This window comes from Malaya genurostris, chromosome 3 (assembly GCF_030247185.1).
Source record: "Malaya genurostris strain Urasoe2022 chromosome 3, Malgen_1.1, whole genome shotgun sequence".
In the NCBI taxonomy this organism is placed as follows: Eukaryota; Metazoa; Arthropoda; class Insecta; order Diptera; family Culicidae; genus Malaya; species Malaya genurostris.
Genome location: NC_080572.1, coordinates 11,316,065 through 11,342,692, shown reverse-complemented (window position 1 = coordinate 11,342,692; position 26,628 = coordinate 11,316,065). Strand labels below are relative to the sequence as shown.

The 26,628-nt window shown below is 35.7% G+C and overlaps 4 protein-coding genes across 4 annotated transcripts; 2 read left to right on the top strand and 2 right to left on the bottom strand.

Annotated features, from left to right (window-relative positions):
* Nucleotides 1-2,935: 2,935 nt before the first annotated feature.
* LOC131435901 (peroxiredoxin 1) lies at nucleotides 2,936-5,159 on the bottom strand. Its single transcript, XM_058604170.1, has 2 exons — nucleotides 4,969-5,159; nucleotides 2,936-3,827 (listed from the first exon to the last, which is right to left on the bottom strand). The coding sequence occupies exon 2, from the start codon at nucleotides 3,808-3,810 to the stop codon at nucleotides 3,220-3,222; it is 591 nt and encodes a 196-aa protein (XP_058460153.1). The 5' UTR covers nucleotides 3,811-3,827; nucleotides 4,969-5,159; the 3' UTR covers nucleotides 2,936-3,219.
* A 3,245-nt stretch (nucleotides 5,160-8,404) lies between these two features.
* LOC131435900 (1,5-anhydro-D-fructose reductase-like) lies at nucleotides 8,405-9,830 on the top strand. The gene is made up of 3 exons (XM_058604169.1): nucleotides 8,405-8,638; nucleotides 8,789-8,956; nucleotides 9,044-9,830. Exons 1-3 carry the CDS (start codon nucleotides 8,564-8,566, stop codon nucleotides 9,770-9,772), a joined length of 972 nt encoding a protein of 323 aa, XP_058460152.1. The 5' UTR covers nucleotides 8,405-8,563; the 3' UTR covers nucleotides 9,773-9,830.
* Nucleotides 9,831-11,108: 1,278 nt separating this feature from the next.
* LOC131436011 (1,5-anhydro-D-fructose reductase-like) lies at nucleotides 11,109-12,306 on the top strand. The gene is made up of 3 exons (XM_058604422.1): nucleotides 11,109-11,239; nucleotides 11,300-11,467; nucleotides 11,522-12,306. Exons 1-3 carry the CDS (start codon nucleotides 11,165-11,167, stop codon nucleotides 12,239-12,241), a joined length of 963 nt encoding a protein of 320 aa, XP_058460405.1. The 5' UTR covers nucleotides 11,109-11,164; the 3' UTR covers nucleotides 12,242-12,306.
* Nucleotides 12,307-24,990: 12,684 nt separating this feature from the next.
* On the bottom strand, nucleotides 24,991-26,157 carry LOC131438694 (1,5-anhydro-D-fructose reductase-like). Its single transcript, XM_058608870.1, has 3 exons — nucleotides 26,048-26,157; nucleotides 25,811-25,978; nucleotides 24,991-25,749 (listed from the first exon to the last, which is right to left on the bottom strand). Exons 1-3 carry the CDS (start codon nucleotides 26,120-26,122, stop codon nucleotides 25,030-25,032), a joined length of 963 nt encoding a protein of 320 aa, XP_058464853.1. The 5' UTR covers nucleotides 26,123-26,157; the 3' UTR covers nucleotides 24,991-25,029.
* Nucleotides 26,158-26,628: the final 471 nt, after the last annotated feature.

Sequence of the window (26,628 nt, the reverse complement as noted above, 5' to 3'; positions counted from 1 at the left end):
AATAAAGTTTTAAAACATTTGTTCACGATTGAATACGGTTTGTTTTTGATATTTATTAAATAAAAATGACTAGTTGCAAAGTGTAAAGACGATTGTTTTAGATGTGCTCTTCGATTTTTGTTTGATTTTGTTTGTAAACAGTACCACTGAACTGTCAAGGATGAATACTTGTTCATTTGTGTCGTCACGATAAGCGACCCTTACACGAGACAATATTATTGTCAATACAAGGAGTATTTACAATACTTTTGATCGTGTAGTGGAAACTTCATTGGATTGAGGAAATTTTGTCAAAAAATCAAACCTGCTCAAATCCGACAATACTTTCTCTCCAGAGAGAAACTGTTAAATATGTGCAATGAACTCTTCTCTCAATGTTTCAATGTTTAGTTGCAATATTTGAAGCTTCAAACGCTTGATTTGTTCGAAAAATGCGGACTCAAGTTACCAAGTCAATTGGATTGACGGTATTGACAATACTTTGGATTGACAATAATATTGTCACGTGTAAGGGCCGCTATAAAAAACATAATACAAATGCTGGAGTATTTGGTCGGTAATAATATTACATGCGGGAGTGGTTGAAGGTTACATACAGGCGTACACGGTAAAGTAGCTTCACCAAAAGTAAACAATTTTGTTGCACTAAAGCATCGTCTTGTATATTTCAACTACCAAGAATTTTCTGTGTGTGCACTTTTCGAATATGTGTGTGTGTGTGTGTGTGTGTGTGTGTGTGTGTGTGTGTGTGTGTGTGTGTGTATGTGTGTGTGTGTGTGTGTGTGTGTGTGTGTGTGTGTGTGTGTGTGTGTGTGTGTGTGTGTGCACTTTTCGAATATATTTTTTCCGCTCAATTTTCTCAGAGATGGCTGAACCGATTTTAACAAACTTAGGCTCGTTTGAAAGGAACTGTCGGACCATTGATCAAGTTCGAAGATCAAATGGCTGTGACTTTTGGTTCCGGAGATATGATGATATAAATTACGTAACCGACAAAACGTGTTTTTTTTATCGCGCAAGTTTCTTGGAGATGGCTGAACCAATTTTAACAAATCTAGGCCCGTTTGAAAGCTATTGTTAGGCCATTGATCAAGTTCGAAGATTAAATTGCCGTGACTTTTGGTTCCGCAGATATGATTGTATAAGTGACGTAACCGACAAAAAGCGTTGTATTTTTACGCGCTTAATTTTCTCAGAGATGGATGAACCGATTTTAACAAACTTATGCTCGTTTAAAAGCTACTGTCGGGCCATTGATCAAGTTCGAAGATCAAATGGTTGTGACTTTTGGTTCCAGAGATATGGTGACGTAACCAACAAAACACGTTGATTTCTACCGCTCTTATACATATAAGGGTACCAAAAATTTTAATTTCGTAAAGCGCTAGTGCTCAAAAGTTTAAGCACCTCGAGAAATGCTCTCATGCAAAATTTGAGCTAAATCGGACAAGCGTAAGCGGTACTGCCCGGCGGTTAAGGTTTGAAAATTTTCGATCTTGAAAAAGCACCATAGAGTACATGAAAATTCCAAAATCGAAAAAATTTTTTGATCCCGAAACTCTTAAAACTGCATGAAACGTCGAGATTTTGTGTTATCTAAAAAAAAAATTATTTCAAAAAATCAACTTTCTGGGACTTTTTGATAAGTACCAAAAAGTCGATTTAAAAAAAAAGTTTTTTTCGAGATGACACTAAATCTCGACGTTTCATGCAATTCTAAGCCTTTTGGCATCAAAATTTTTTTTTCGATTTCGGAAATTTCATTTCAGTGTCATTACCTATTGGGATCTCGGTTAGTCATTCAACATAACTAATTATGAAAAGAACGAACGAACGGTTCTCGAGAACTGGTTCTTTCCATAGATCTCTGCATCACCGAACAGTTCTTTGAAATGAACTGTTTTGCCCATCTCTAATTCAAACCACTGTGTGGTGTAATGAACTAACGAAATCTCAAATCGTTTACTGTTCTTCGAAATACGTTATTAATTCAACGTACTTGTAAGCTTTCAAAAGTACATTGGTGTGATTGAAAATAACACGTTAAACTAACTAAAGTAACTGTAAAAGTAGTGAATATCATTGGTTTTAATACAACAAAATACAATTATTTGCTTTCATTCCATTTCTCCGTAGAAAATATGAAATGGTAGGTGAATGAAAAAACTATTCCCCATGTCAGAACCATCAAATTCTGAGAGATTGAGTCGAACAATTTTGCACGAATATAGCAAGTATTATGTTTCTCTAAACCGTGAACTCAAACATGAAATATAACCAACTCACCTCACAGTCTCTCATAGTCTATAATTTTTACAATTGACGCAAACAAATTTCTAGACAGTAACGTGCAGAAAGTAGTAAAAAACCAAGTCCGAAGATATTTTCCCACTTGGTAGATTGCATAGGGTAGCCACTCATATTCAAATTAAAAATTCTTTTATTAACAAAAACAAACATGAAATTGGCTAAAATTGGTGAATGAATAACGCTGCGTCATTTCGTCCTACTTGTTCTAATCAAACCGAAAATTTTAGCACTCATACATATCTGGCCTTTCCACGTGGCCTGAACTGTAGTGTCAGAGATAAGATAATTGTCGTCATAATAATGCTAGGCGTCAACAATCAGCAGATTAATAGAGGTCTACGAATCCACTTCAATCATGAATGAAACGTGAGCAATGTCTGTCTAATTTGTTATCAGGCACTCGTGTTTTACGAGATTACTATGACGCTCCAAACGCTAGAATTACTCATATAACTGGAACGTGTTTTTTTTCTGTTGCACTTACTGAATAACTTTGCAGGCATGGTCTTTTCATTCAGTTATAAATGAAAAAGTAAGAGGCAGTGTGCTACCTGACTGCGTTATTCCAACAAAAGGGAGTTAATTGTCTTTGGCAAGGATGAATAAAAGGAAATTATCTTCGTAATTAGGGTGTGGAAAACAATACTTTTTATTGCTCCTCTCATTCCTTTTAGGTTGCTATGAGACAAACAGAACAATTCGTCACAAGCACGCTAGTGTTAGCTCCTGGCTATTCGGGAGATCTCTTTTAGAGAGCATCTTTTCCTCTACTGTATGGATATGAGTAATATTAATTTGTGTGTACGCTTGCTTCTATATGAAGGAACCTAATACAATTTTATTGATTTAGTTACATATCTAGCCATAGCTTCTCAGCGGTGTAATGATCTTAATGAATACTAGTCGCTTTTAATTCGCTGCGTTGAAATATTCTTGAGATTTCTTTGGATCGGCGATCATTGTCTTGGAACCGGGCTTCCAGTTGGCCGGGCAGACCTCACCGTGCTCATCGGTATACTGGAAAGCCTGCACCAGGCGGATGGTTTCATCTACGCTGCGTCCTACGGGCAAATCGTTGACTGTTACCTGACGAAGATTCTGCTTACCATCGATGATGAACAGTCCACGGAACGGAATTCCACTTTCTTCCTGCAATACACCGTAGTCGCGCGAAATTTTCATCGATTTGTCTGCTAGTAGAGGAATTTTGAGTTCTCCGAGACCCCCTTGCTTACGTGGGGTGTTAATCCAGGCCAAATGAGTAAAATGACTATCGGTGGAGACACCAATTACCTCACACCCCAGTTTGCGAAACTCATCTACCCGATCGGAGAAGGCAATGATCTCAGTTGGGCACACGAATGTAAAGTCCAGTGGATAGAAGAAGATGACCAGGTACTTGCCGGCAAAGTCTTCTAATTTGATCTCTTTAAAGCTGCCATTTACAACGGCGGTACCAGCGAATTTAGGTGCAGGCTTCTGGAGCTCCGGTACTGGCATGCTGGTATATGTATGAGCTGTTCGAAAAGAAATTAATAAGAAACAATTTTAGTCGTAAAATGTTTATTTCGAAATGTTATGAGTATAGATTGATATATTTGAGAAGAATGAATTGCATAATTTCCTTTGGAATTTTTTGCCCAAAGCCATAACCGTACCCAGCCCAATCCCAAGAAACGTGAGTGCGGATATAAAAAAAGACGATACGTGGTCCAAAACCGGTTTGCATCCAAGTCAGCAGTGATCGCAATTTGCCCCAATCATAACGCTCGTGTTTAATGTAGTGCTTCAAATTACGAGCAACGCTGCAAGTTTTTCAACACAGTTGCAGTTGTCCAATGTTTGCATCACCAACGGTTGCTGTCCGCTGTGAATTACGATTTTTTATTACACGATTACATATTGCCGGCACGATGGTAATGAAAACCGATTGGTTATTCGTGTTGTTTCCTTCTCATTTCGCATCGATAAGTATTGAAAGCAACACGCACCGCGTGGTTTGTGGTCAATATACTCGCGATTAATCATTCTACCATTCGATTTCTTTATAGGCCGGGGTGGGCGGAAAGTGCTTTCCTTTTCGTTTTCAGCCGGTTTTCATGTTTCCGCCGGCACATGGACCAGTTTTAATAACCTTGAACCGTGGGATTTATGCTGATTGCGATTCTCATACATGAGCTGGATCTTATCCGTACTATATAATTCATCATAACTCGTACGAGAAAATATTTTTTCTAGAAAAATCGACGTGATAAGAGCTGAACAGTAGGAAAATCTGCGCTCTTGTATAGCAGAAATATGTATTACGCAAACAAAATGGCAACGATCACTAGAAAACGATGCCATTGCGGGTTGACTAAATAATTGCCACTTCCCTTATTCACCCAGTCGAATACCTACCTAACGAGCATAAGAGAACAAAAAACGAATAAGTTTAAATGTCTCGGTAAAAAGCAACATATTTGAAGCATAAAAAGTTCCTAGACATGTTGAAGTGTACACTCTGCCGCATCTATTGTTCGAGACGTTCGTAGCGAGCAGGCATAAAAATCAATTAAATTCCAAAGGTTGCTGTTCCATACACAACGAAAGATGGCCCAGCTTCGATGCGAAACCGTCATGGAGACATTACCGTTAGAATTTCCGTCAAATGATTACCTTTAACTGTTGTCCCAAGATTGATGAATATGCTAGATGGGAATTGATTCACTCTGAGCTTTTGCGTAGTACACCGGCTGCTGCACACAGGATTTCAGTTCGAATCGTTTTGCTCCAAGCTGAACGAATACAAAAACACTTGCAAGCACGAACAGATGACGGAAAGTACTGATCTGGTTGAAACGTGAAGCACAAAATCCGCCGCTCGTCGTGCGACCGCGGATGAGCGAATACGTGATCAGTGTTGCCACACTTGAGATTTTTATTGGGTTTTAATTTTTTTTACTCTAGTAATTTTGTGATATACTAATAATGTATATTTTTATTACAAGTGTACTTTCCCCCTTTTAAATACTGACTCTGGTAACACGTGTTGCCGAATTTTGAAATAGAAATTATTAGCGACCCTTACACTAAAAAGTAATTTCAATTTTAATGAGTGTGTAAGGATAAGTAATGATGAATTTTTTCATACAAATTTCGAATGGCATTACTTTAGTTGTCATTAAAAATGACAATAATAAGTCTCGTGTAAGGGCCGCTATTGACTACTTCAGATAAATGAAACTATCTGTGATTCTAGCATCCCTGTATATAACGCGCGACACGTGTTGTTGTTGGAGTGCGGTTGGTTGGGTGAGTTGAGCGCGGGAAAAGGGTTCGAAAACACGAACAAAGCAATCGTTAGTTGATTCGGAAACAGTAAGCACTAGCCATGCTGCATCGGAGAACGACAACTGAGCAGCGTTGCCGATGTCTTAGATTCAATCTAATTCCATTGTTCTTCCTACTAAATAAAAATATTTTTTTTCGCGGCGAAAATTTTATGTGTTTTACCAGCCCGGTGGCAACAATAAAGCGCTCCAGCTAGTGCTATCGTAACCAACATCTCAGTCCTTCGGGGCCATCAAAGCTAGCAAGTCAGTGAGAGCAAAGTAAACAAAATGAAGTAAAATACAACACTTCATTGATTGTGAAAGTCAGTATTACAATTTGGCAGCGCACGTTTCATAACGATATCACATTTATAATCAAACATAAAAAATCAACTTTCACAGCTAAATATCACAGATATTTAGCAACAACGAACTTATATACTTCTTCGTGGTTTTCGTCTTTGCGGAAAAGATGATGGTCACGAAAACATGGCGGTCTGGCAGGGACTTGTGTTTTACTGATCATGGAACGTCCCTAAAATGTTGGGAAACTAACAGCAGAACATCTTAGTTCATGTTCCAAAGTTCATGGTTTTCACAATCCTCGACATTTTCCCGCTGGTACTTTTGAACCACTCCAACAAATAAAAATTAGACTAGACTGATAATCCCATAAGTCGTTGTCAATTGATATTTTTTTAAAATTTATTAAGAGATAGTATTCCGGTCAAACGCATCTGAACAAAATATTTTCGTTGCGTTGAAGGTCGACGTTACGATGAAATATCGCTTCGACATCAAGACAACAACGTCTACAAACTGTTAATTCTGTTAAAAAGTTATTTTGCAACATCGACTGATCCTTCATCAATCTAATTTTTGCATTAGGTGACAAAAACTAATTTGTGATCATCAATATGACAAACGTTAATTTGTTCATCTTCTATACGACAACTAATTTGAATGAGGTAACAGACCCTCTTTCAATTGTATCTATCTATCTCTTCGTAGGATCTCTCTTCTATGCAAGTTAGGCAGCTGCAAAATATGCATCAACTTAAAATCAAGCACCTTTTCGATTTAAAATTTCGCGTCGACCTAATAACCATTTTATCCGTATCAAACGTATTAGAGTCGGCTGCTATGTAGTAACTAATTTTTAGCGCTATTGTTTCCATTCATGGTTCAAAAATGTAAGAAAATAAAACCATATCTATGGATAAAACAAAAAGGAAATACTCGGTCATGATTGATGCAAAGGCCGTGAATGTAGTTTTGTTATTCGTTAACCATTTTCACAGAATGTAGGATCGAAAATTGAGAAGAAGAATAATTAAAAATTAAGTGTTCTGCATGCTGTAAATAAGAAACAAAACATTCTTCGAACAATAATAGGTGCATTTACATCACGCGTGTCACGTTAAGAATGTAAGACGTTTAATTCCAAATTAAATTGATTGGATTGAATGTTCTATCTGTCACGAAGATAGGTTGGGTTATTTTTTTGAGATGGGTTTCGAATGAAATAGCATCTTCCATGCGGTGGGAAATAAGTATTTCAATTAGTGCAACAGAACTAATAATATACTATCAGTTATAAATATTTGCAGATAAAATTTAATTCACTACTTGTGGTTACCTTTTAGTTGTCGTCTGGCGTGGTGAATTAAAACCAACGCTCGCAAGTCTAGAGCACTTCTCACCCCGCTTTATCCTGTATTAGGGTTTTCATAGTAGTCACTATGTGGACATTATGTCCCACTCTCGATTCCGTAGTATGCTTCGATTTCAATTACTATTTTATAGATTTTTAACGATTGGTAAAACAAAACATAGTAAAATATTGGTTCACAATTAAAATTAGTTGATTGCGCAAATAGTTTTTGACGCAAATAATATTTCTCTTTACGCTTATTCGATCTTTACATTTCAAGCATTATGCATTATTGTTTTAGAGCATACTACTCATTTGATGTGAGGCATTTTAGATGGGGCATGTTTTTTATCAATAAATTTTTATCACTTCTACCAGAATCATTGAATATTATGCTTCTCAGCCGTATTGCAATGAATTTTACTATACCACAGATAACAAATATACAACCCTGAACAAAATTTTTCAAAATCCTGTCTAAACAAACACTTGCTATACGTTGGAAACAAGCATCTCACTACGGCCACCTACTTGACTATTCGCCACGATCTTTCAAAACATTCCCCAAAGTAACAAAGATCTCCTGCCTGTTAAATAAATATTCCAACTACAACCACTTTGAATAAGTAGTGAAGATAACTTTATTTTCATGTTATTTAAATCACACGGGAATTCAATCGAAATAAAACAAAACATATTTCTTACTTCAACCAACAGCAAAACATAAATTTTGCGTCAAGTGAATGTAGTACCCAAAATAGTGCCGATCGCAGTGACTTCTGCAAGTATTCGCCACGCTAATTGAGCAAATTTTACACACATTGCAAATCTGTATATCCGTTTTTTTTGTGTGAGTCTGTATATCCGTTTTCAGTAAATGAAAATCTCTAAGATTATTTGTTACATTTGATCTAAACCGGCGAAGTTTTGTGTTTGTCTTATTGTTGCATAACAATACCGGAAATTACAGTTCTGGAAAGTTCTACTTAATTAACATTAATGCTCACCTTTCTTTTTACAACATTGCTTGTAACGAAAGTAGAATATGTAATTGGTGCTAGCGGTCAGCGAACTAACATCGGAAACAAGCGTCTTCATCGCACAACTACATAACCATCCCTCATAATTTTATTCGCGCTTCTCATTTTCTCGAAACTGTAGGTCGCTAGTCGGACTGTTGCGTTTGATATAGAAAATTTTTCATCGATTTACAGCTTAGATCGTTTCAAAATCCAGCTAGAATTTTCATTAACTTCTATATTTATTTTCCACTACATTATCAAACATGTCATCAAAAGTGCCTACGGTAAAGTTTAATAACGGACAGGAGATTCCGGTGCTGGGGCTTGGAACATGGCTTGTAAGTATGGGTGTTATTCAAAAAAAAAAACAATGAAAAGCGCTTGCACTAAGCAAGAACGTGAAAAACACTATTTCAATCTAGGCATTTGTTTGCAAACGATTAGTACATACACATAATGATTTTCTTTCACTTTTCATATATTTATAGTCAAAAGAGGGGGAAGGAATTGATGCAATCAAAGCAGCCATCGATGCCGGCTATCGTCATATCGACACTGCTTATTTTTATCAGAACGAAAAGGAAGTTGGGGAAGCAATTCGTGCTAAGATCGAAGAAGGCGTTGTTAAACGAGAGGATATGTTTGTAACGACCAAGGTAACTGTTATGTGTTGTTTACAGCGAACTAAAGCAAAACGGAGATAGGGTGGATTAAAATTAACGATTTTTACGTTTTGTTTTCAGCTATGGAATACTTTCCATCATCCTGATAACGTTGAGCAGGCGTTCCAGAAGTCGTTGGAAAATTTGAATGTCGAGTATATTGATCTGTACTTGATGCATTTGCCTATTGGATACAAGTTTGTCGATTGGGACTCGGAAAACTTAATGCCGTATGATGCTGATGGAAAGTTGCAGTTTTCCGATGTGGATTATATTGATACATGGAAGGCGATGGAGAAACTTTTGAAGTCCGGCAAAGTCAAGAGCCTTGGTGTGTCAAATTTCAATAGCGAACAAATCACACGTTTGCTGGCCGAATGTGAGATTAAGCCAGTAACAAATCAGGTTGAGTGTAACCCAAGTCTAAATCAGAGAAAACTCACAGCGTTCTGTAAAGATTTGGATATCACAATCACTGCATACAGCCCTCTCGGACGTCCGAATTACTACGAAAAGGATCCGGATAATATGCCAAAACCGGCGTTGGACGACCCGAAAGTAGTAGAGATTGGCAAGAAGTATAATAAAACTTCCGGTCAGGTCATTTTGAGATACTTGGTTGATATTGGCGTCATTCCGATTCCAAAGTCATCTAACCCGGAACGTATTAAGCAGAACATCGATATTTTTGATTTTAAATTGACAGACGAGGAGATTGAAATAATGGATGGATTTAACACCGGTCAGCGTACGGTTCCGTTCAACCTGTGCACTGACCATAAGTACTTCCCCTTTAAAATCGATTTCTGAACTGTAACTGATATATAATAAAATAAAGCTCTGATTCAAGTTTGATGACTATTTAAAATTTTGTTTAATTTGAAACGATTTTTCATGTACCTCTTTTATAAATATAAGTAAATTATATCAGAAGTTATACTCCTGCCTACAGCGGTTTTCTAGAACAGTCATTCCGTCATTGAGTCATATGATAAACAATAATTTTGATACCCAATTAAGCACGTGGCTCGAAATGACGAATAACTCGTAGCGCGCCAAACGATATTTTCAACGATCTAGTATTCTTCTCTTCGACGGTCAAACACTTATGCAACTCGTTGCGCGCCAAATATCAATCGTAGATCTAACAAGCATTGGTGACGTTTTCAACGGAAAATTCCATTGTCCATACAAAACAATTTTTTGGCTTTTCACATATTTCCGGCAAATTTTCCTAATTTTTTTTTATGTACGAACCCGGTGGGGGTAAAACTGTTCAAACAAAAAAAGAATCATGTAAATCCGTCCATCCGTTCTTACGTGATGCGATTACAAAGAATGATCTCTGCATTGTACTGGTATTCGGTTTTCGGTTCCGGTTCCGGTACCCGAAAATGCTATGTGGAACGCACTACGATTTCTCTAAGATGGCTACACCGATTTCCGAATTCCGTTTCGGAAAGTATTGGGAATAGACAAGCTAAAAGAAGGCCATAACGAATTTAATAAACAAAAATTGAAATTAAAATGAACGTATGGTCCCATACAAAATTGGTGAATTTTTCCGATTCCGACTTCCAATTTTGAAATTACAGGGTGATGAATTTTTAAAATTCAAAACGTCATAGAAGATGACGATACCAAAAAATCTTCAAAGTTGGGCTCAAAAATATTTCAATTTATTCGTCATACTAATTCATGGACATACGAACTTTTTTTTGGTTATGTTGGTCTCTGAATACCGTTTCTGGAAGTATCATAAACAATGACAAAACATAAAAACGAGGAATTCACTTCTACATCTCATGGAATGCTTAATCGATTGTCGCACGTTTAGATTGAAAGGAATAATTTTAAGGTTTCATGCAATTTAAATTTAAATATATTTATTCAGGTATATTTTTTAATCGATTAAAAAAGTTCAATTATATAGTATGAATTTAAATATGGGTCATATATGACCACAATGACAGTGCAAAATTGGAAATGATGAAATCCGGAACTTATATCGCAATGGTGTCAATAACATCTTATCAGTGCACAGTTGACCAAGTATTAGTTTCATTATCAACACGCACAATAAATTAGCCGAATAAAAGCTTATCATTGAACCATAGAAGAAGCCTAGTATAAATGATATGATAGTCAATCGTTCAGTCAGGTGTTAGTACGGTTCTGTTTGTCGATCAGTGATCTACTGAAATGTCACCCTTCGCGCCGACGGTCACGTTAAACAATGGCCAAAAAATGCCAATACTTGGACTTGGCACGTGGCTGGTAAGACTAAAATTGATCCATTTACTCCAGCAACAGGTTTTTGAAACTTTAGTATTTTAGTCTCGTGAAGGTGAAGCAGTTGAAACAGTCAAAGCAGCCATCGACGCCGGTTATCGCCATATTGACACGGCCTACTTGTATGGCAACGAAAAAGAGGTCGGCCAGGCCATTCGTGAAAAAATTACAGAAGGTGTTATCAAACGAGAAGATATTTTCGTCACAACCAAGGTACGTTCTGCTATAGAAAAATTTGAAATGATGTTTTTCTTATTTTTTCATTAGTTGTGGAATGGCTTCCATGATCCGGAAAATGTCGAAGAGGCATTCAATCGTTCCCTTGCCAATTTAAATATTGATTATATCGATCTGTATTTGATGCACACTCCCATGAGCTACAAATTCGTGGCATGGGAACCAGAGAATCCGGATGCGGCATCCGTCCCCGAGTTTACGGAAGTAGACTACGTAGATACGTGGCGTGCCATGGAAAAGTTGTTGAATGGTGGGAAAGTTCGAAGTATCGGTGTTTCGAATTTCAACAGCGAACAAATTGGCAGAATAGTTAAAGAATACACTGTCAAACCGGTCACAAATCAAGTAGAATGCAACCCGGGCCTGAACCAACGAAAATTGATTGAATTCTGCAAAAACTTGGATATTACAATCACCGCCTATAGTCCTTTGGGGCGTCCAAATTATTACGAAAAAGATCCTAAAAATACTCCAAAACCTGCTTTAGATGATGTACGGGTTGCTGAAATAGCCAAAAAGTATGGAAAAACTCCCGGCCAAATTATTCTGAGATACTTGGTTGATATCGGGACGATTCCGGTTCCAAAATCGGCCAATGAACAGCGTCTTCGTCAAAACATTGACATTTTCGATTTCAAATTGACCGAAGCAGAGATCAAAGTGATGGACGGATTTAACAACGGGAAGCGCACCGTCCCGTTTGCTCTCTGTGCAAGTCATAAATTTTATCCTTTCAATAGTGAATACTAAAATTGGTTGTTAAAATGTTAATATAAAAAAAATGTTGAAGTAAACGTTGAATAAATTTCAATGATGATGTTTATTCTATGAATGCAACCATCGAGAATAATCAATTATATCCATATAAGAACCAAAACATGACCTTCTAAGTGACCTTATCGAAATCGCGTAGCTAACATCCGAAAAATTAAGCGTACAGGATATGATTTTCTTCAGTTGTTCTTTCGAAAATACATGGGGCACCATGGAGAAACCGATTCTCACAAATTTTCACCTTTTATGTACTATCCAAAAAGACTGAATGACAATAGCCTCAGAGAAACCGTCCAGTTAAGGCTCCGCATTTTACTGTATTCAATATCTGGTCGATCAATCGAACTTTCGTTTGTTAAAAGGAAAATGCCACCAAAAAAAAACACAAAACAAACCGTAGAAAATCGTTTAATTGGCGTAACGCCATGTGTCTGCGATGCAAGCCAAAAATCAAGAGAAGGACAACACATAAAGGATCGGAGATCCTTACAACAATTTTTTTGCTTTTGCTTTTTAATTCGTTTAGGAAATAGTCCAACCAGTCGGTGTTGAACAGTCGTTCGCACCGCACGCGTATAGCTCTTGGCTCCTGGAATTTTTTTTTTCTGGCTACCTAGAGTTTCATTGATTCAAGGCTTCAGTCTTTTTCAAGGCTACCTGAATCACTAACTAAGTGACTAAGTGATACAAAGAGTGATATTAGAGTGACTAAGTGATACAAAGAGTGATATTAGAGTGACTAAGAAATTAATCAGCCTTTTTTAAGGCTAGCTAGGAGTCTAATCGAAGACTAATTTAGCCTAGTTAATTTAATTTAAAATTTCATTAATTTCAAAAATGCCTGCGTCCAACCGGAAAGGCAACAAGCCTAAGGCTAAAAATAATTCAATACGGAATAAATCACAATCCGTTATTCAACATTTTTCTAATAACATTCACGATCTTATAGAATCTGAATGTAAAAATAAAAGACAACGGACGGATTTCTCTACCGTTGATCCTATGCCGTCTAACAATATTTACGAGATTCTTCCTGAATCCGATTGTAGCGACATAGAAGAAAATTCTTCAAAAATTCCCAAAATGGACGCTTGTCGTTCTGGGAAGAAACATCAATCTATGCCACCAGTGACGGTGATGATTTCCGACTTCAAAGCATTCCGTACTGAGCTTTCTACTTTTCTCCCGGAAGTAAAAGTCTCATTTCAAATCGGACGAAGAGGAGAATGTCGAGTCTTGGTGGATGGATTGGAAGATTACGAACGTCTTATTCGATATTTGTCCGAAAAACTTCATAAATTTTATTCATATGATATAAAATCAGACAGACCCTTCAAGGCTGTCTTGAAAGGATTATCAAATGATCAAAGTATTGATGAAATTAAAAATGAACTAAAAGAATTGCTTGGTTTTGCCCCTTCCCAAGTAATACTTATGAAAAAAAGAGCGAATGGTACTTCTAAACCACGCTCTGGAATTTCCCATGAACTTTACCTAATACACTTCAATCGAAGTGATGTAAACAATTTGAAAACTTTAGAAAAAGTACGTTTCATTTCCCACATTAAAATTCATTGGGAACATTATAAACGGCATAATCGTATTGCAAACTTAACGCAATGTCGTCGTTGCCAAGGCTTCGGTCATGGAACCAAAAATTGTCATATGGATATACGGTGTTTGAATTGTGGTAAATCGCATTCGAAAGACGCTTGTCCAATGAATGAAACCACTGATAAATTTTCATGTTCAAATTGCAATGGAAATCATAAATCCAATTATTTGAAATGTCCTGTCAGGGAAAAAATTTTAAACGCTCGTTCGCTTAGACAACAAGTCAAATCAACGACCTTAAATTTACAGAATATACCTGAAAATTCTTCTAAGGCACCTGCCAATTCGTCTTCTAACGAAAACAATTTATTGACAGGTAGATCGACCTCGTCATCATCTTCTTCTAATTTCACTTATGCTGGTATATTAGGTAGAAATCTATCTCCTATTTCTTCTAATGTAAATAATCAAAACACAGGACCGCCTTGCAGTTCTTCTTCTAACGAAAACAATTTATTAATAGGTAGACCGGCCAAATCATCTTCTTCTAATGGCAGTCTACCTACAAATATTCCTTCAATGCCATTCGCTTCTTTAAATGAAGTCGATTTAGGCGATATAACTGAAAATAAAATGATCTACCTACAAGATCAACTTTTTCAAATGATCATCCAAATGAATTCGACTTCATCACTTTTTGAAGCATTTCAAATCGGATGGAAATTTGCAAATAATATTATAATGAATTTAAAATTTAACAGTGATGTTAAATAATTATTTGAATATTTTAAATTGGAATGCTCGATCTTTGAAATCGAGTGAAGATGAATTTTATAATTTTCTCAAAGTTCACAAAATTCATATTGCCATTGTGACAGAAACTTTTCTTAAACCAAATGTAAAATTGAAAAGTAATCCACATTATGTGGTTCATCGATTTGACAGGTTTACTGGAATTGGTGGTGGAGTTGCCATTTTTGTCCAACGGCAAATTAAACATCGAATTTTACCTTCTTTCAATACTAAAGTTATTGAAAGCTTGGGAATCGAAGTTGAAACCATTCATGGAATTTATTTCATCGCTGGAGCATATTTGCCATTCCAATGCACCGGCGAACAATTAAATTTCTTTAAAGGCGATTTGCAAAAACTTACAAGATATCGATCGAAATTTTTCGTAATAGGGGACTTAAATGCTAAGCATGTCCAGTGGAATTGTAGGCAAAATAACAGTAATGGTAAAATACTTCATAATCAACTCTCAGCTGGTTACTTTACAGTTCTTCATCCCAGTAATCCTACTTGTTTCTCTTCCGTGAAAAACCCGTCTACAATTGATCTGGTTCTAACAGATCAAAGTCACATTTGTAGTGAACCGATTACTCATGCTGATTTTGACTCAGATCATCTTCCTGTAACATTCAGACTTTCCAACGAAGCTATAATTAATCCAATTAGTTCTATTTTCAACTATCATAGAGCAAATTGGTTGGATTACAGATCTCACATTGAAAATCATGTGGATCATGAAACTATTTTAGAAAATTCTGCGGATATCGACACAGCAATTGATAATTTGAATCATTATATTATCGAAGCTAGAAATCTTTCAGTTCCCAAAGCTCAAACTAAATTAAATTCTCCTATCATCGATGACAATCTTCAACTGCTCATTCGGTTGAAGAATGTTCGTCGACGACAATATCAACGTTCTCGTGATCCTGCTATGAAAAACATAGTTAAGGATTTACAAAAAGAAATTAAACATAGATTTACTCTTTTGCGAAATGAAAATTTCGCTAAAGAAGTTGAACAAATTAAACCATATTCTAAACCTTTCTGGAAACTTTCTAAGGTTCTTAAGAAACCTCAGAAACCTATTCCTGCTCTCAAGGAAGGAAATCAAATACTTCTTACAAATGGCGAAAAAGCTCAAAAACTTGCTCAGCAGTTCGAGAGTGTCCACAATTTTAATTTGAACGTTGTGAGTCCTATTGAAAATGAAGTCTCACTGAAATATGATCATATTTCAACTCAAGTGTTATCACACGATGACATTATTGAGACGAATTTTGATGAAATTAAATCAATTATTAGAAAACTTAAAAACATGAAGGCTCCTGGTAATGATGGAATTTTTAATATTCTTATTAAAAATCTTCCCGATGTTGCCTTGAGACTCCTGGTTAAAATTTTCAACAAGTGTTTTTCATTAGCTTACTTCCCAAAAAGATGGAAAAACGCTAAAGTAATTCCTATCCTAAAACCTGATATAAACCCAGCAGAAACATCAAGTTATCGCCCAATTAGCTTACTTTCTTCTATCAGTAAACTTTTTGAAAAAATTATCTTGTTAAGAATGATGACTCATATAAATGAGAATTCAATTTTTTTACCAGAGCAGTTTGGATTTCGTCATGAACATTCAACTACTCATCAACTTGTCAGAGTAACGAACATGATAAAAGCAAATAAATCTTCTGGGTTATCCACTGGAGTTGCTCTTCTAGACATAGAAAAAGCATTCGACAGTGTTTGGCACAAAGGTTTAATAGCAAAAATGTCTGATTTCCAGTTTCCTATTTATTTGATCAAAATGATTCAAAATTATTTAACTGATCGTACTCTTCAGGTTAGCTATCAGAATTGTAAATCTGAATTGCTACCCGTACGAGCCGGTGTTCCGCAGGGTTCGAGTGTAGCTCCAATCTTGTATAATATTTTCACTTCTGATCTTCCAAATCTACCCGTTGGTTGTCAGAAATCGCTATTCTGTGACGACACAAGTCTGTTAGCCACAGGTAGAAATCTAAGAGTGATCTGCAGTCGCCTACAAAGAAGTTTAAATATTTTCAGTGATTATCTGTCAAAATGGAAAATTAAACCAAATGCAGCAAAAACGCAATTAATTATCTTTCCTCACAAGCCAAGAGCTTCTTTTCTTAAACCAAACAATAATCACATTCTCAAATTGAATGGCTTGGAATTGACATGGTCTGATCAAGCTAAATACTTAGGTTTAACGTATGACAAAAAACTCACTTTCAAGGATCACATTGAAGGAATCCAGGCAAAGTGTAATAAATATATTAAATGTTTATATCCTCTTATAAACAGAAATTCTAAGCTCTGTCTAAAAAACAAATTGTTAATTTATAAACAAATTTTCAGACCAGCCATGCTTTATGCGGTACCAATTTGGTCAAGCTGTTGTTCCACCAGGAAGAAAACGCTTCAAAGGATTCAGAATAAAATTCTGAAAATGATTCTGAAGCGTCCTCCCTGGTTTAGTACAAATGAGTTACACAGACTCACAAATATAGAACCATTAGATGTAATGTCACATAATATTATAAGCAAATTCCGACAAAAATCGATGCAATCTTCAATTGAATCGATTCGCTCTCTGTATTAGTTAGTAAGTTAGTATATAAGTTCCTTTTCCCCATTACACAATACAAGTAGGTTTAGAATTTTCCCTACACAAAAATCTCAGAATTGCGGAAGCAAATGATGTCTTCATGGTAATAACCAAATCATATATATATATAACAGGGCTGAAAAGTCACCACTTGTGGCTGAACACCCAATTTAAATCTTAATAATTTAATTTTAACTCATATTCCAATAAATAGTTATTTAAAAAAAAAAAAAAAAAAAAAAAAAAAAAAAAAAAAAAAATAGTCCAACAAGAAATTTGTTCCGCTTCTACTCAGCAATTGCTAATCAGGAACACCTTTTCTTTTATGGTTTCAAACGTGACTAATCGGCCTTTACTTGCATACATTCAAGAAAAGTGTGTTGGCTGAGACATGATGATAATAATAATAGTAATAATTTCACCGTAAAAATGATTTTGCAAAAATTCGTCGAAAAAAAGAGGCCCCGTAACCAATAAAGAAGCTAAATATTAGAAGTCATTGCTAGTCCTCATTGCTATTAAGAACTGTTGAACTATGTATGTATGTAATACAGCTCTTGCATTGACTATCTGAACGTAACTTTGAAAATCACCGACCTGTTTGGTAACATTGTGGATTGATTTTTTTTTGCTATATTGTTTGCCGGAGCCAATTTGATTCTTGCTGTTATACAACGTTAACCAGTGCTTAAACCTTTTTAGTACTCATGAAACAGTAGAGCAGCGTATTTTCTAAAGCATGATGGGCCAGCATATAATATAGTTCGAAGAAGAACTGTGCAAAGTTAAGTTAATTTCTGACTTGTGAGAAAAAAGATATTACTCAATCACGAAATATTGAATCATCATAAAGGCAATTTCTTAGTGTTCTAAAATTGACTGTAGTTCTGGAAAGAAATATTAAGACTAATGGAAAAAGTTGGAATGTGATACGTATTCATCGTTTGAATATCTGATTAGACTTCGGAATCATTCGTTTTCTTTATACTAGCTGACTGCGTAGCCTTCCTCAGACTTTTTGTTGACCGAAAGTCAAATTCGTACGCAGTGCATATGTACGATGTTATGTATCGTTAAATTTGTTGAAAAATAAGCTTTCTCTGGATTACTAGGGTACTTCAAAAGCAGAGAAGTCAAACGTTACCTGAATAATTGACGAAGTTCAGTCTAGCCCGTTTTTTAGTAAAGAGAAATATAATAAAACATTGTAAATAAAAAAAAACGTGTTTAATCCACCTAGCTGTTTAGTTCACATTTGTTTCAAAATTTTTGAAAATCAGTGTAGACATCTTTGAGAAATCGTAGTGAGAATTAAATCCGAATACCACGAACCCACGAATATTGAATACCACCCTGTATCCCCTAAACCGGAAGTTGGATCTGACTAAAAAGCAAGATGTTTTATAGAATCTTAAAACTTTTCATTTGAATCGTAGATGATTCTTAGATTTCATTTCAATCTTAGATCTTACACTTTTCTTATGAATCTGAGTTTGAGAAATTATTTGTCACACACGCATTTGCTGATCTCGACGAACTGATTCGAATGGTATATGGGTGTTATGTTCCTCCAGCATTTATTGCTGTAAGTAGTTCAAATCAATATAATTATGGAATTGCTATCAACTCGAAAATGCTGCCATCATCTAGTACACATATGTCATATTCGAACGATTATGTTGTCAGAAACGAACCGTGCTAAAATCGATCCGAGGCAAATGTCATGAAAAAGGATGCTGTACACAGTATTTTTGATACTTAGAAACAATTGTATGTAACAGTATAAAAAATCGTGTTTCACGTTGTTCCCCAGCATTGCTTTGTCATACAGGGCTTAAAACTCCAAGGGAAAAAGTCGCTTACACAAAAATGTCGATATCTCCGCTAAAAATGAACGGATTTTAACAATCTATGGCTTGTTGGATAGCTATTACCGTGCGGAATCTAAGTCTGCGAACATATTCAGTTTTCAAGGTCGAGTGTGACAGATACTGTCAAAAATTTTGATATAAAACTTCGTATAACTCAAAAAGTGAACATCCGATCTCTAAACCATTCAATAACGTTCTACACACTTAGAAAATGTTGCAGAATTCGGTAATTTTTTACCGAATTTTCAACAGCTGAACGTTCGGTAATCAGTTCGGTAATTGAATTGATTACCTATTGTTCAGTAATTTCTAAACTGTCAAACAATAACCGTAAACTGCAAACCAAATGGATCTAACTGATTGTTCGTTAATTTTTTGTTTGTTTGTTTTCCTTTGGTTAAAATTCTGGATTTTCGGATTTCAAAAAACAACACAAATTTACAAAAACGAATGAAGAAAACTCCAACCTGTTGTGGCTATGGTTTTATTCCACGAAAAACAGGGTTGAGTGTTCCGGCTGACCGGAATTATGAGCGCCTTCCAAAAACACTGCACAATCCGTCGAGTTCACCAGAAATTACCCTCGAACGATTTGTGTAGGCAGCAAGTGGACAAGTGATACAAAATTATTTTCTGCCTATAAGTAAACAAAAAGCTTTTAGTAGTTCTTATGTTTTCAAAACTTTAGCACCTGTACCTCAATCCATTCGATGAGCTCTTACTGAAAATTTTAATAACTGTTTGACAGTTACTTTCACGACAATCAGTTTTCACAGAAGTTCGGTTTTTGGAAGATAATTTTACCATACGGACAGTATGGTTTGTACCGTACTCGGCGACTATTCTGATTTACCGTATGAATTGTATATCTATTTACAAAATTCTTTAATGAAAATTTACTTAAAACTGATCGTCTGGTAAAAAGTTGCATAATTATTGTAAAATAAAACTCATGTACCGAAATATCGGTCATTTCTATAGATTACCGAAATTTCTCGACAAAAATATTACCGAACAAAGGAATTAAATCTTAGTGTGTAGAACTCTTTGTCACTTGTGAGCGCATGCTAACTTTTCAAGGGAGCAAAGTTGACATTATTTTCCTGTTTTCGCTGCTTTTTTAAATTTTCTAAGGATAAATAAATATTAAATAATGTAAGTTTTTGTAATTTGAATATATCAATCCATGTAATTAATTAGAAAGTTTACTACTAATATGAAATAACTAATGTGAAAATGTCTCAAAACGTTATTACTCAGAAAATGTTAATTGTATGAAAATGATGTCCAAGAAGAAGTTGAAGGAAATTGATGGGGCACTATTAAAAATATTCATCAACATTTGACATTTATTAGTGCCTTCATTTAAACCGAAGTAGTTACAGCTACAATAATTTGGAAAAACGTTTCAAAAAGAAAAATTAATTCCATTAAATTCCACTGTATTTAAAATCTTTAATATTTCGCTACTAATGTCACGAGATAGCAACAGACACAAATACCAATGTTTCGGTGTGGTATTTGCAACCTTCTACTATCTCGTGACATTAGTGACGAAATAGTAATAGGAATTAAATGGATTTTTTTTTTCTTTTTGAATCGATTTATTTCATTCCACTAAGCGCTCAAAAAAGTAATTCTTGAATTTACAAACATTTATAAAACTGCAAGTTTTTGATGAAATCAAAAAGAAAACATTTATGTACTAGAATATGATTCTACAACATGAATTTCAAATAATTTAGGTTATAGAAAATTTGAAATTCAAATAATTCAACTGTTAGTTGAATTGCGTCGTTGTAACATTTCTATATATGCGAAATATACAATAGCAGTTCTTTGAAGTTCATGTCCGAATATCTAGAGAATGGCTACTTCTATCTTATCATTTGCACAAATCTTCGGATCCGTGCGGATCCGCCAAAGACAATTGTTCTTTGATACTTTTTGGATTTATTATAAAGACGAGAGAACACAAAGCTTTGGAATGTATTTTCCCATCCCGGATTGCAAAACCGGGGGCTGAGAGATGCGAGGACCCAACAATTTCAGATCTAGAACTGAAAACAGATAATTCTGGATTAATCCGTTTACCATGTGATAAATTAACGCCATTAGTAATTCTGTGTAAACATGCATCAAATTCCAAGTCACAAAACTCTTTTTTCACAAAATTTCATTTTATGTTTATGACCGAAAACAGCAAGACCTAAAATCAAATATATTAAATCACATACTATTATTTTACTCCAATAACAATACACGTGCGTTAGAAGGTAGAAGTTTTGCTCAAGATTGTTGTTCCTCAATATTTATAAATAGTGAAAAAAGTTAGTAAGTAAGTAACTGCATGGAAACAGGTGCTTTTTACTACTACTTAGAGATGGGCAATTCGCTCCTGAGCTGTTCCAGTGAATCGAATCATTGAAGTGAGCTGACAGCTCACAGCTCTTTTCAAAAGAACCGCAGCTCATCAGCTCACTCATTTGCTACCCAGTTCACTGCATTATGACGCAGGGAACACGCTACGAGCTGATCGGATCTTCGGCTCTTTAAGAGATTCAATTTAGTCGACATCAATTAAAGATAAATTATTTCGCATGGCATTCATTGCATCATTGCAAATCAATGATTCAATTTCGATCATGCATTTGAAAAAAAAATCCGGTGCATAAGAAAAACGGCGCACAAAATGAACCTTAAGTTCAAAATAAAAGAGCTGATGAGCTGATACATCGAGTCGATTCACTTTGGTGAGCTGATCGGTTCGGAGCTGTTCACCAAAATGAGTTGTTTTGCACGCCTCTACTACTACTGGCTAAATCGAAGCGGAACTAATGTCTTGTTGGACCTTCTCGACGAATAAGAAGGTAAAGAACCAAAAAAAAATCAGTGGTGCTTTTCTATTTTGCCATTTTCTTACTTCTCTGCGTACATCCGAAGCACACGGTGTTACCAAAGACAAATACTAAGATGTGAGGGATCCTAACAACATAAAAAAGAACTGCGTACCCGGTATATTCTGAAATGACTGAGCTCACCACCAGGCTGTGTACGTGGCGCGCTTTCTGAATGGATTTGGATTGAGTGTATAGTGAGTGGAGATAACGTCATCCTTCCAACAACAAACAATGCTTCGTGAATCTAGAGGCTGAAAGAAAAACAAAAAACTTGTAAAAACACATTCATTTCCAAAATTATTTCCTTACGTTTATCTGTTTTCAGATGGATCTTCCTTTTTGAGAACTTGTGTGGTTCGAAGGCATTTTCAAACAACAATTCCAGTTCAGATACTTGATTATCCAGATGATTTTGTTGTTTAACTAGAGTCTAGTTAGTGGGCAGGTATTATAAGATTTATCTATTTATTTCGTTTAACCACCAAAATTTGCTCTGAATACATATGAGACACAGAAGAATCTATGATTTCGGTAGTAATTTTACATACATAAGTATCGTTTTTATCAGCTGATTAGGTAATTTATGATTTTATTAGTTTTGCCCTCATAAATTCAAGTGATTTCCATATATAGTGGAAAAATAATTGTCGCCACACTCCTCAGCATCATGGTGTGTCTTCTCCATGACATTCGTGATTTCATTCATTATTGTTGTTCAAATACCAAGCGTATCATAAACTTGCAGATTTTTGTTATTTTTAGTAACTCCGGCGATAGAAATTCGTTATTTTTAAAGCCCAATTCATGCCGTTTTTGTTTAACGATCATTTCGAATATTCCTTTTGTTGGGACAGTACTCGAATATGTTATGATGGCGCCACGTTATCCTGACAAAAACATCCAGTCTGTCATCTAGACTGTGTGTTTTTTTTTAAATTACCAACAGAGTTGCCATTCGTACAGAATTATCTGTATTGTACTAATTTGTGTACCTCCAGGCGGATTTCATGCAGGATACAGATTTAATACATATTACCTAAATAAAGAATTGTGCCTACTTATCATCCTCCAACGCAATACAAAATCTGAACAACGTTGAGAAAAATAAATTGTAGCCTTCAAACATCGCTAAAAAGTTAAATATATTATCAACGTAATCCCATACCTTATTGTGACGATTCATTTTCGAATATTATACAAAGTTGCCACACGAAAATTTATTTTTAAAAGAATTTACTCGAGAATCTAATTTATTGAAGAATTTAGGAGTAGAAGAAGAGAAGTAATTAATAAAACATCTTTTTTAATCCACCTAGTGGTGTAATGATGCCTTTCTCATATTACTTATATTTTCAAAAACATTACTAGAAGATTCTGTCAAGATTCATTTTTTGAAACTTGAAAAAAATCAAAAACTTTCTTCGGTATAAACTCCCATCTCCTTTTCAATTTGTAAACAGTTATGTCAAGTTAATAAAAATTTAAATGTAAATGACGCTATACAAAATTGAACAATGATCGCTGTGTGCTGCGGGTGCGTTTTCTTCTTTTTCCGTACCGGAACGTACCGATACGTACCGATTTTGCATCTCTTTTTTTATGACAGTTTGAAAGTTTTGATACTCATTGCCCTATAATTTCGGAACCGGTAGTCGGATCTGGATGAAATTACACAGTATCTTTTAAGATAATGAGAGCTTCAATTTGAATAATGATTTGTGACAACCGCTTTAACCGTTGCTAAGAAATTGAAGTGAGTTCCGATTTTGGAGCTTTTCTTCATTATTACCGGTGCGTTCGGAAGTGGAAACCGGGCACTAATAGTCCCAAAGTAGATTTATATATGCACCAACTTACAAAGTCTGTCAACTAGATGAATTTACCAGTAAATTATATAAAAATGTGCACCTCATTTCGCCTTCGCTTGTGAAACAATCCTCATGAAATAGAGAATTTTTGCTAATCTCACTGTTATGCCGGAGCCGGGAGTCGGATCGGGATAAACTTTTCGAGGACTTTTTGGAGAATCTTAAGACCTTTCATTAGAATCTTAGTTTGTAAAAATCGGTTAGGATATTTCCGAGAAAATAAATGCGCATTTTCTCATAGATTTTCACATATTGCCTTGTAATTCCGAAACCGGAAGTCGGATAAAGATAGAATTCAATAGCGATCTATGGGACTATAAGACCTTTCATTTGAATCCAAGTTGGCGAAAATCGGCTCAGCCATCTCTGAGAAAAGAGAGTGGCATTTTTTTCATTTTTTTTTGGTAATTCCGAAACCGGAAGTCGAATCGGGATAAATTTCAATAGCGATCTATTCACAGTGATTGTATAGCCTTTCTATATGAGAAAAACGAAACGAATTCAAGCAAAATGTACAAACTTACAAGCTCACTTATCGACAATTAACGCGATATCCTTGTCTTGTTTGCAACACGGAAATACGGAATTGCATTTAAGAAGATTTCTTTATGTACACAACAAACAAGCAACCGAAAAAAATTGTAAGATAAGAGACAACTTGACAGACCAGTTTAACATTTTTGTTGCCAGTTTAACGGAGGACCTTGATGTATATCAAAAATAGATCGTCGGTGTTTAGCCTGTATATTCGTTTATGGTGTTTCGGTAAAAAAAAAGAACTTCCACGGCTTGCTTTGTTCCTTTAGTATCGTTTTCTTTTGACGAAGGTAGAACCGATAGAACTGAGAAGATGCACTGAATCAGTCACGCTCTGGAATCATGCTCAGCAGGTATAGCAGCTGGACAAACTCCATGATCAATGCAATAAATGCAACTTTTCTATGGTGTGAGATTATTTTCGACAACTGAAAAAGATTGATTAAAGCACGCTTAATTTTGCGGACGTTCGCTACGCGATTTCGATAAGGCCACTTAGAAAATCATGATCGGCTCGTTATGTGGGTTAAATCGATTATTATGGATGGCCAAATTGAAAAATGAACATTATAAATGCAATACAATTCAATATTTATTTTCATATCACATGTTTTCAGTACTCGATGGAAAACGGGTAGTATTTATGGTTTATATGATGGGCGAAGGGAACGGTGCGTTTCCCGTTGTTAAAATTATCCATCACTTTTATCTCTGCTTCGGTCAATTTGAAATCGAAAATGTCAATGTTTTGACGAAGACGCTGTTCATTGGCCGATTTTGGAACCGGAATCGTCCCGATATCAACCAAGTATCTCAGAATAATTTGGCCGGAAGTTTTGCCATACTTTTTGGCTATATTAGCGACCCGTGCGTCATCTAAAGCAGGTTTTGGAGTATTTTTAGGATCTTTTTCGTAATAATTTGGACGCCCCAAAGGACTATAGGCGGTGATTGTAATATCCAAGTTTTTGCAGAATTCAATTAATTTTCGTTGATTCAGGCCCGGGTTGCATTCTACTTGATTTGTGACCGGTTTTACAGTGCATTCTTTAACTATTCTGCCAACTTGTTCGCTGTTGAAATTCGAAACACCGATACTTCGAACTTTCCCACCATTCAATAGCTTTTCCATGGCGCGCCACGTATCTACGTAGTCTACTTCCGTAAATTCAGGAACAGTCGGAGCATCTGGATCATTCGTTTTCCAGGCATCGAACTTGTAACTCATGGGCCAATGCATCAAATACAGATCGATGTAATCGATGTCCAAATTGGTCAGGGAACGATTAAATGCTTCCTCAACATTTATCGGATCGTGATAACTATTCCACAGCTGAAAAAAGTTACTCTTGAAAGTATCGTGACTCTTCCATCATACCGTCAGCAAAATGTACCTTGGTTGTGACGAAAATATCTTCTCGCTTGATAACACCCTCTGCAATTTTCTCACGAATAGCCTGGCCGACCTCTTTTTCGTTACCATACAAGTAGGCGGTGTCAATATGGCGGTAACCGGCGTCGATGGCTACTTTGACTGCTTCAATTGCTTCGCCTTCGCGAGACTAGAATTATTGACGTTTAATAGTTTCAAAAATTTGTAGCTGATATCAACAGATGCAAGTTACACTTACTAACCAAGTACCAAGGCCAAGAATTGGCATATTTTGGCCATTGTTTAACGTGACAGTCGACGCGAAGGATGGCATTCTCAGAAGATTACCGGAGAACAAGTAAAACTGCACTGAAGTTTGTCTGATTACTGCCGTAACGGTTATATGCATACACGTAAGAAAAGATAAGCGGCTTGTTAATGTTTGTCGTTATTCAAATTGATAATAAGGCTTTTATATACCTTGATACGATTTTGTTTATAGAACGACATAGGAGATTTTAGGTGGAATCAATCTTTGAATTTGTCTTTGATTGATTTTTGAGTTTTTCAACTCAACAATGCAGAATCACAATCTTTTTTCTTTTTTTTGGGTTTCAAAATAATCATTTATTCGAAACACTCTCATTCTTCAAAATGTGTTTATGTGTATAGGTAGTAATACAGGAAGAATTCGTTAGTCGTTCTTAGAACCTCGTTGGTAAGGGTGATTGATGGGGTTTGAAATAAACTATCGAACCTTAATCTCGAGCAGTTTTTTTTACAATTAAGAAATAACTACTAAACAGTTTTAACCATTTTCAACCAGTAGCTGAAGTAAAT

Coding starts and splice junctions, on each gene's coding strand:
- LOC131435901 (XM_058604170.1), bottom strand. CDS start 3,810: ATGCCAGTACCGGAGCTCCAGAAGCCTGCACCTAAATTCGCTGGTACC.
- LOC131435900 (XM_058604169.1), top strand. CDS start 8,564: ATGTCATCAAAAGTGCCTACGGTAAAGTTTAATAACGGACAGGAGATT. Junction 8,639..8,788: donor TGGGGCTTGGAACATGGCTT/GTAAGTATGGGT, acceptor ATATATTTATAG/TCAAAAGAGGGGGAAGGAAT. Junction 8,957..9,043: donor ATATGTTTGTAACGACCAAG/GTAACTGTTATG, acceptor TTTTGTTTTCAG/CTATGGAATACTTTCCATCA.
- LOC131438694 (XM_058608870.1), bottom strand. CDS start 26,122: ATGCCATCCTTCGCGTCGACTGTCACGTTAAACAATGGCCAAAATATG. Junction 25,979..26,047: donor TTGGCCTTGGTACTTGGTTA/GTAAGTGTAACT, acceptor CAATAATTCTAG/TCTCGCGAAGGCGAAGCAAT. Junction 25,750..25,810: donor ATATTTTCGTCACAACCAAG/GTACATTTTGCT, acceptor AACTTTTTTCAG/CTGTGGAATAGTTATCACGA.
- LOC131436011 (XM_058604422.1), top strand. CDS start 11,165: ATGTCACCCTTCGCGCCGACGGTCACGTTAAACAATGGCCAAAAAATG. Junction 11,240..11,299: donor TTGGACTTGGCACGTGGCTG/GTAAGACTAAAA, acceptor TTAGTATTTTAG/TCTCGTGAAGGTGAAGCAGT. Junction 11,468..11,521: donor ATATTTTCGTCACAACCAAG/GTACGTTCTGCT, acceptor TTTTTTCATTAG/TTGTGGAATGGCTTCCATGA.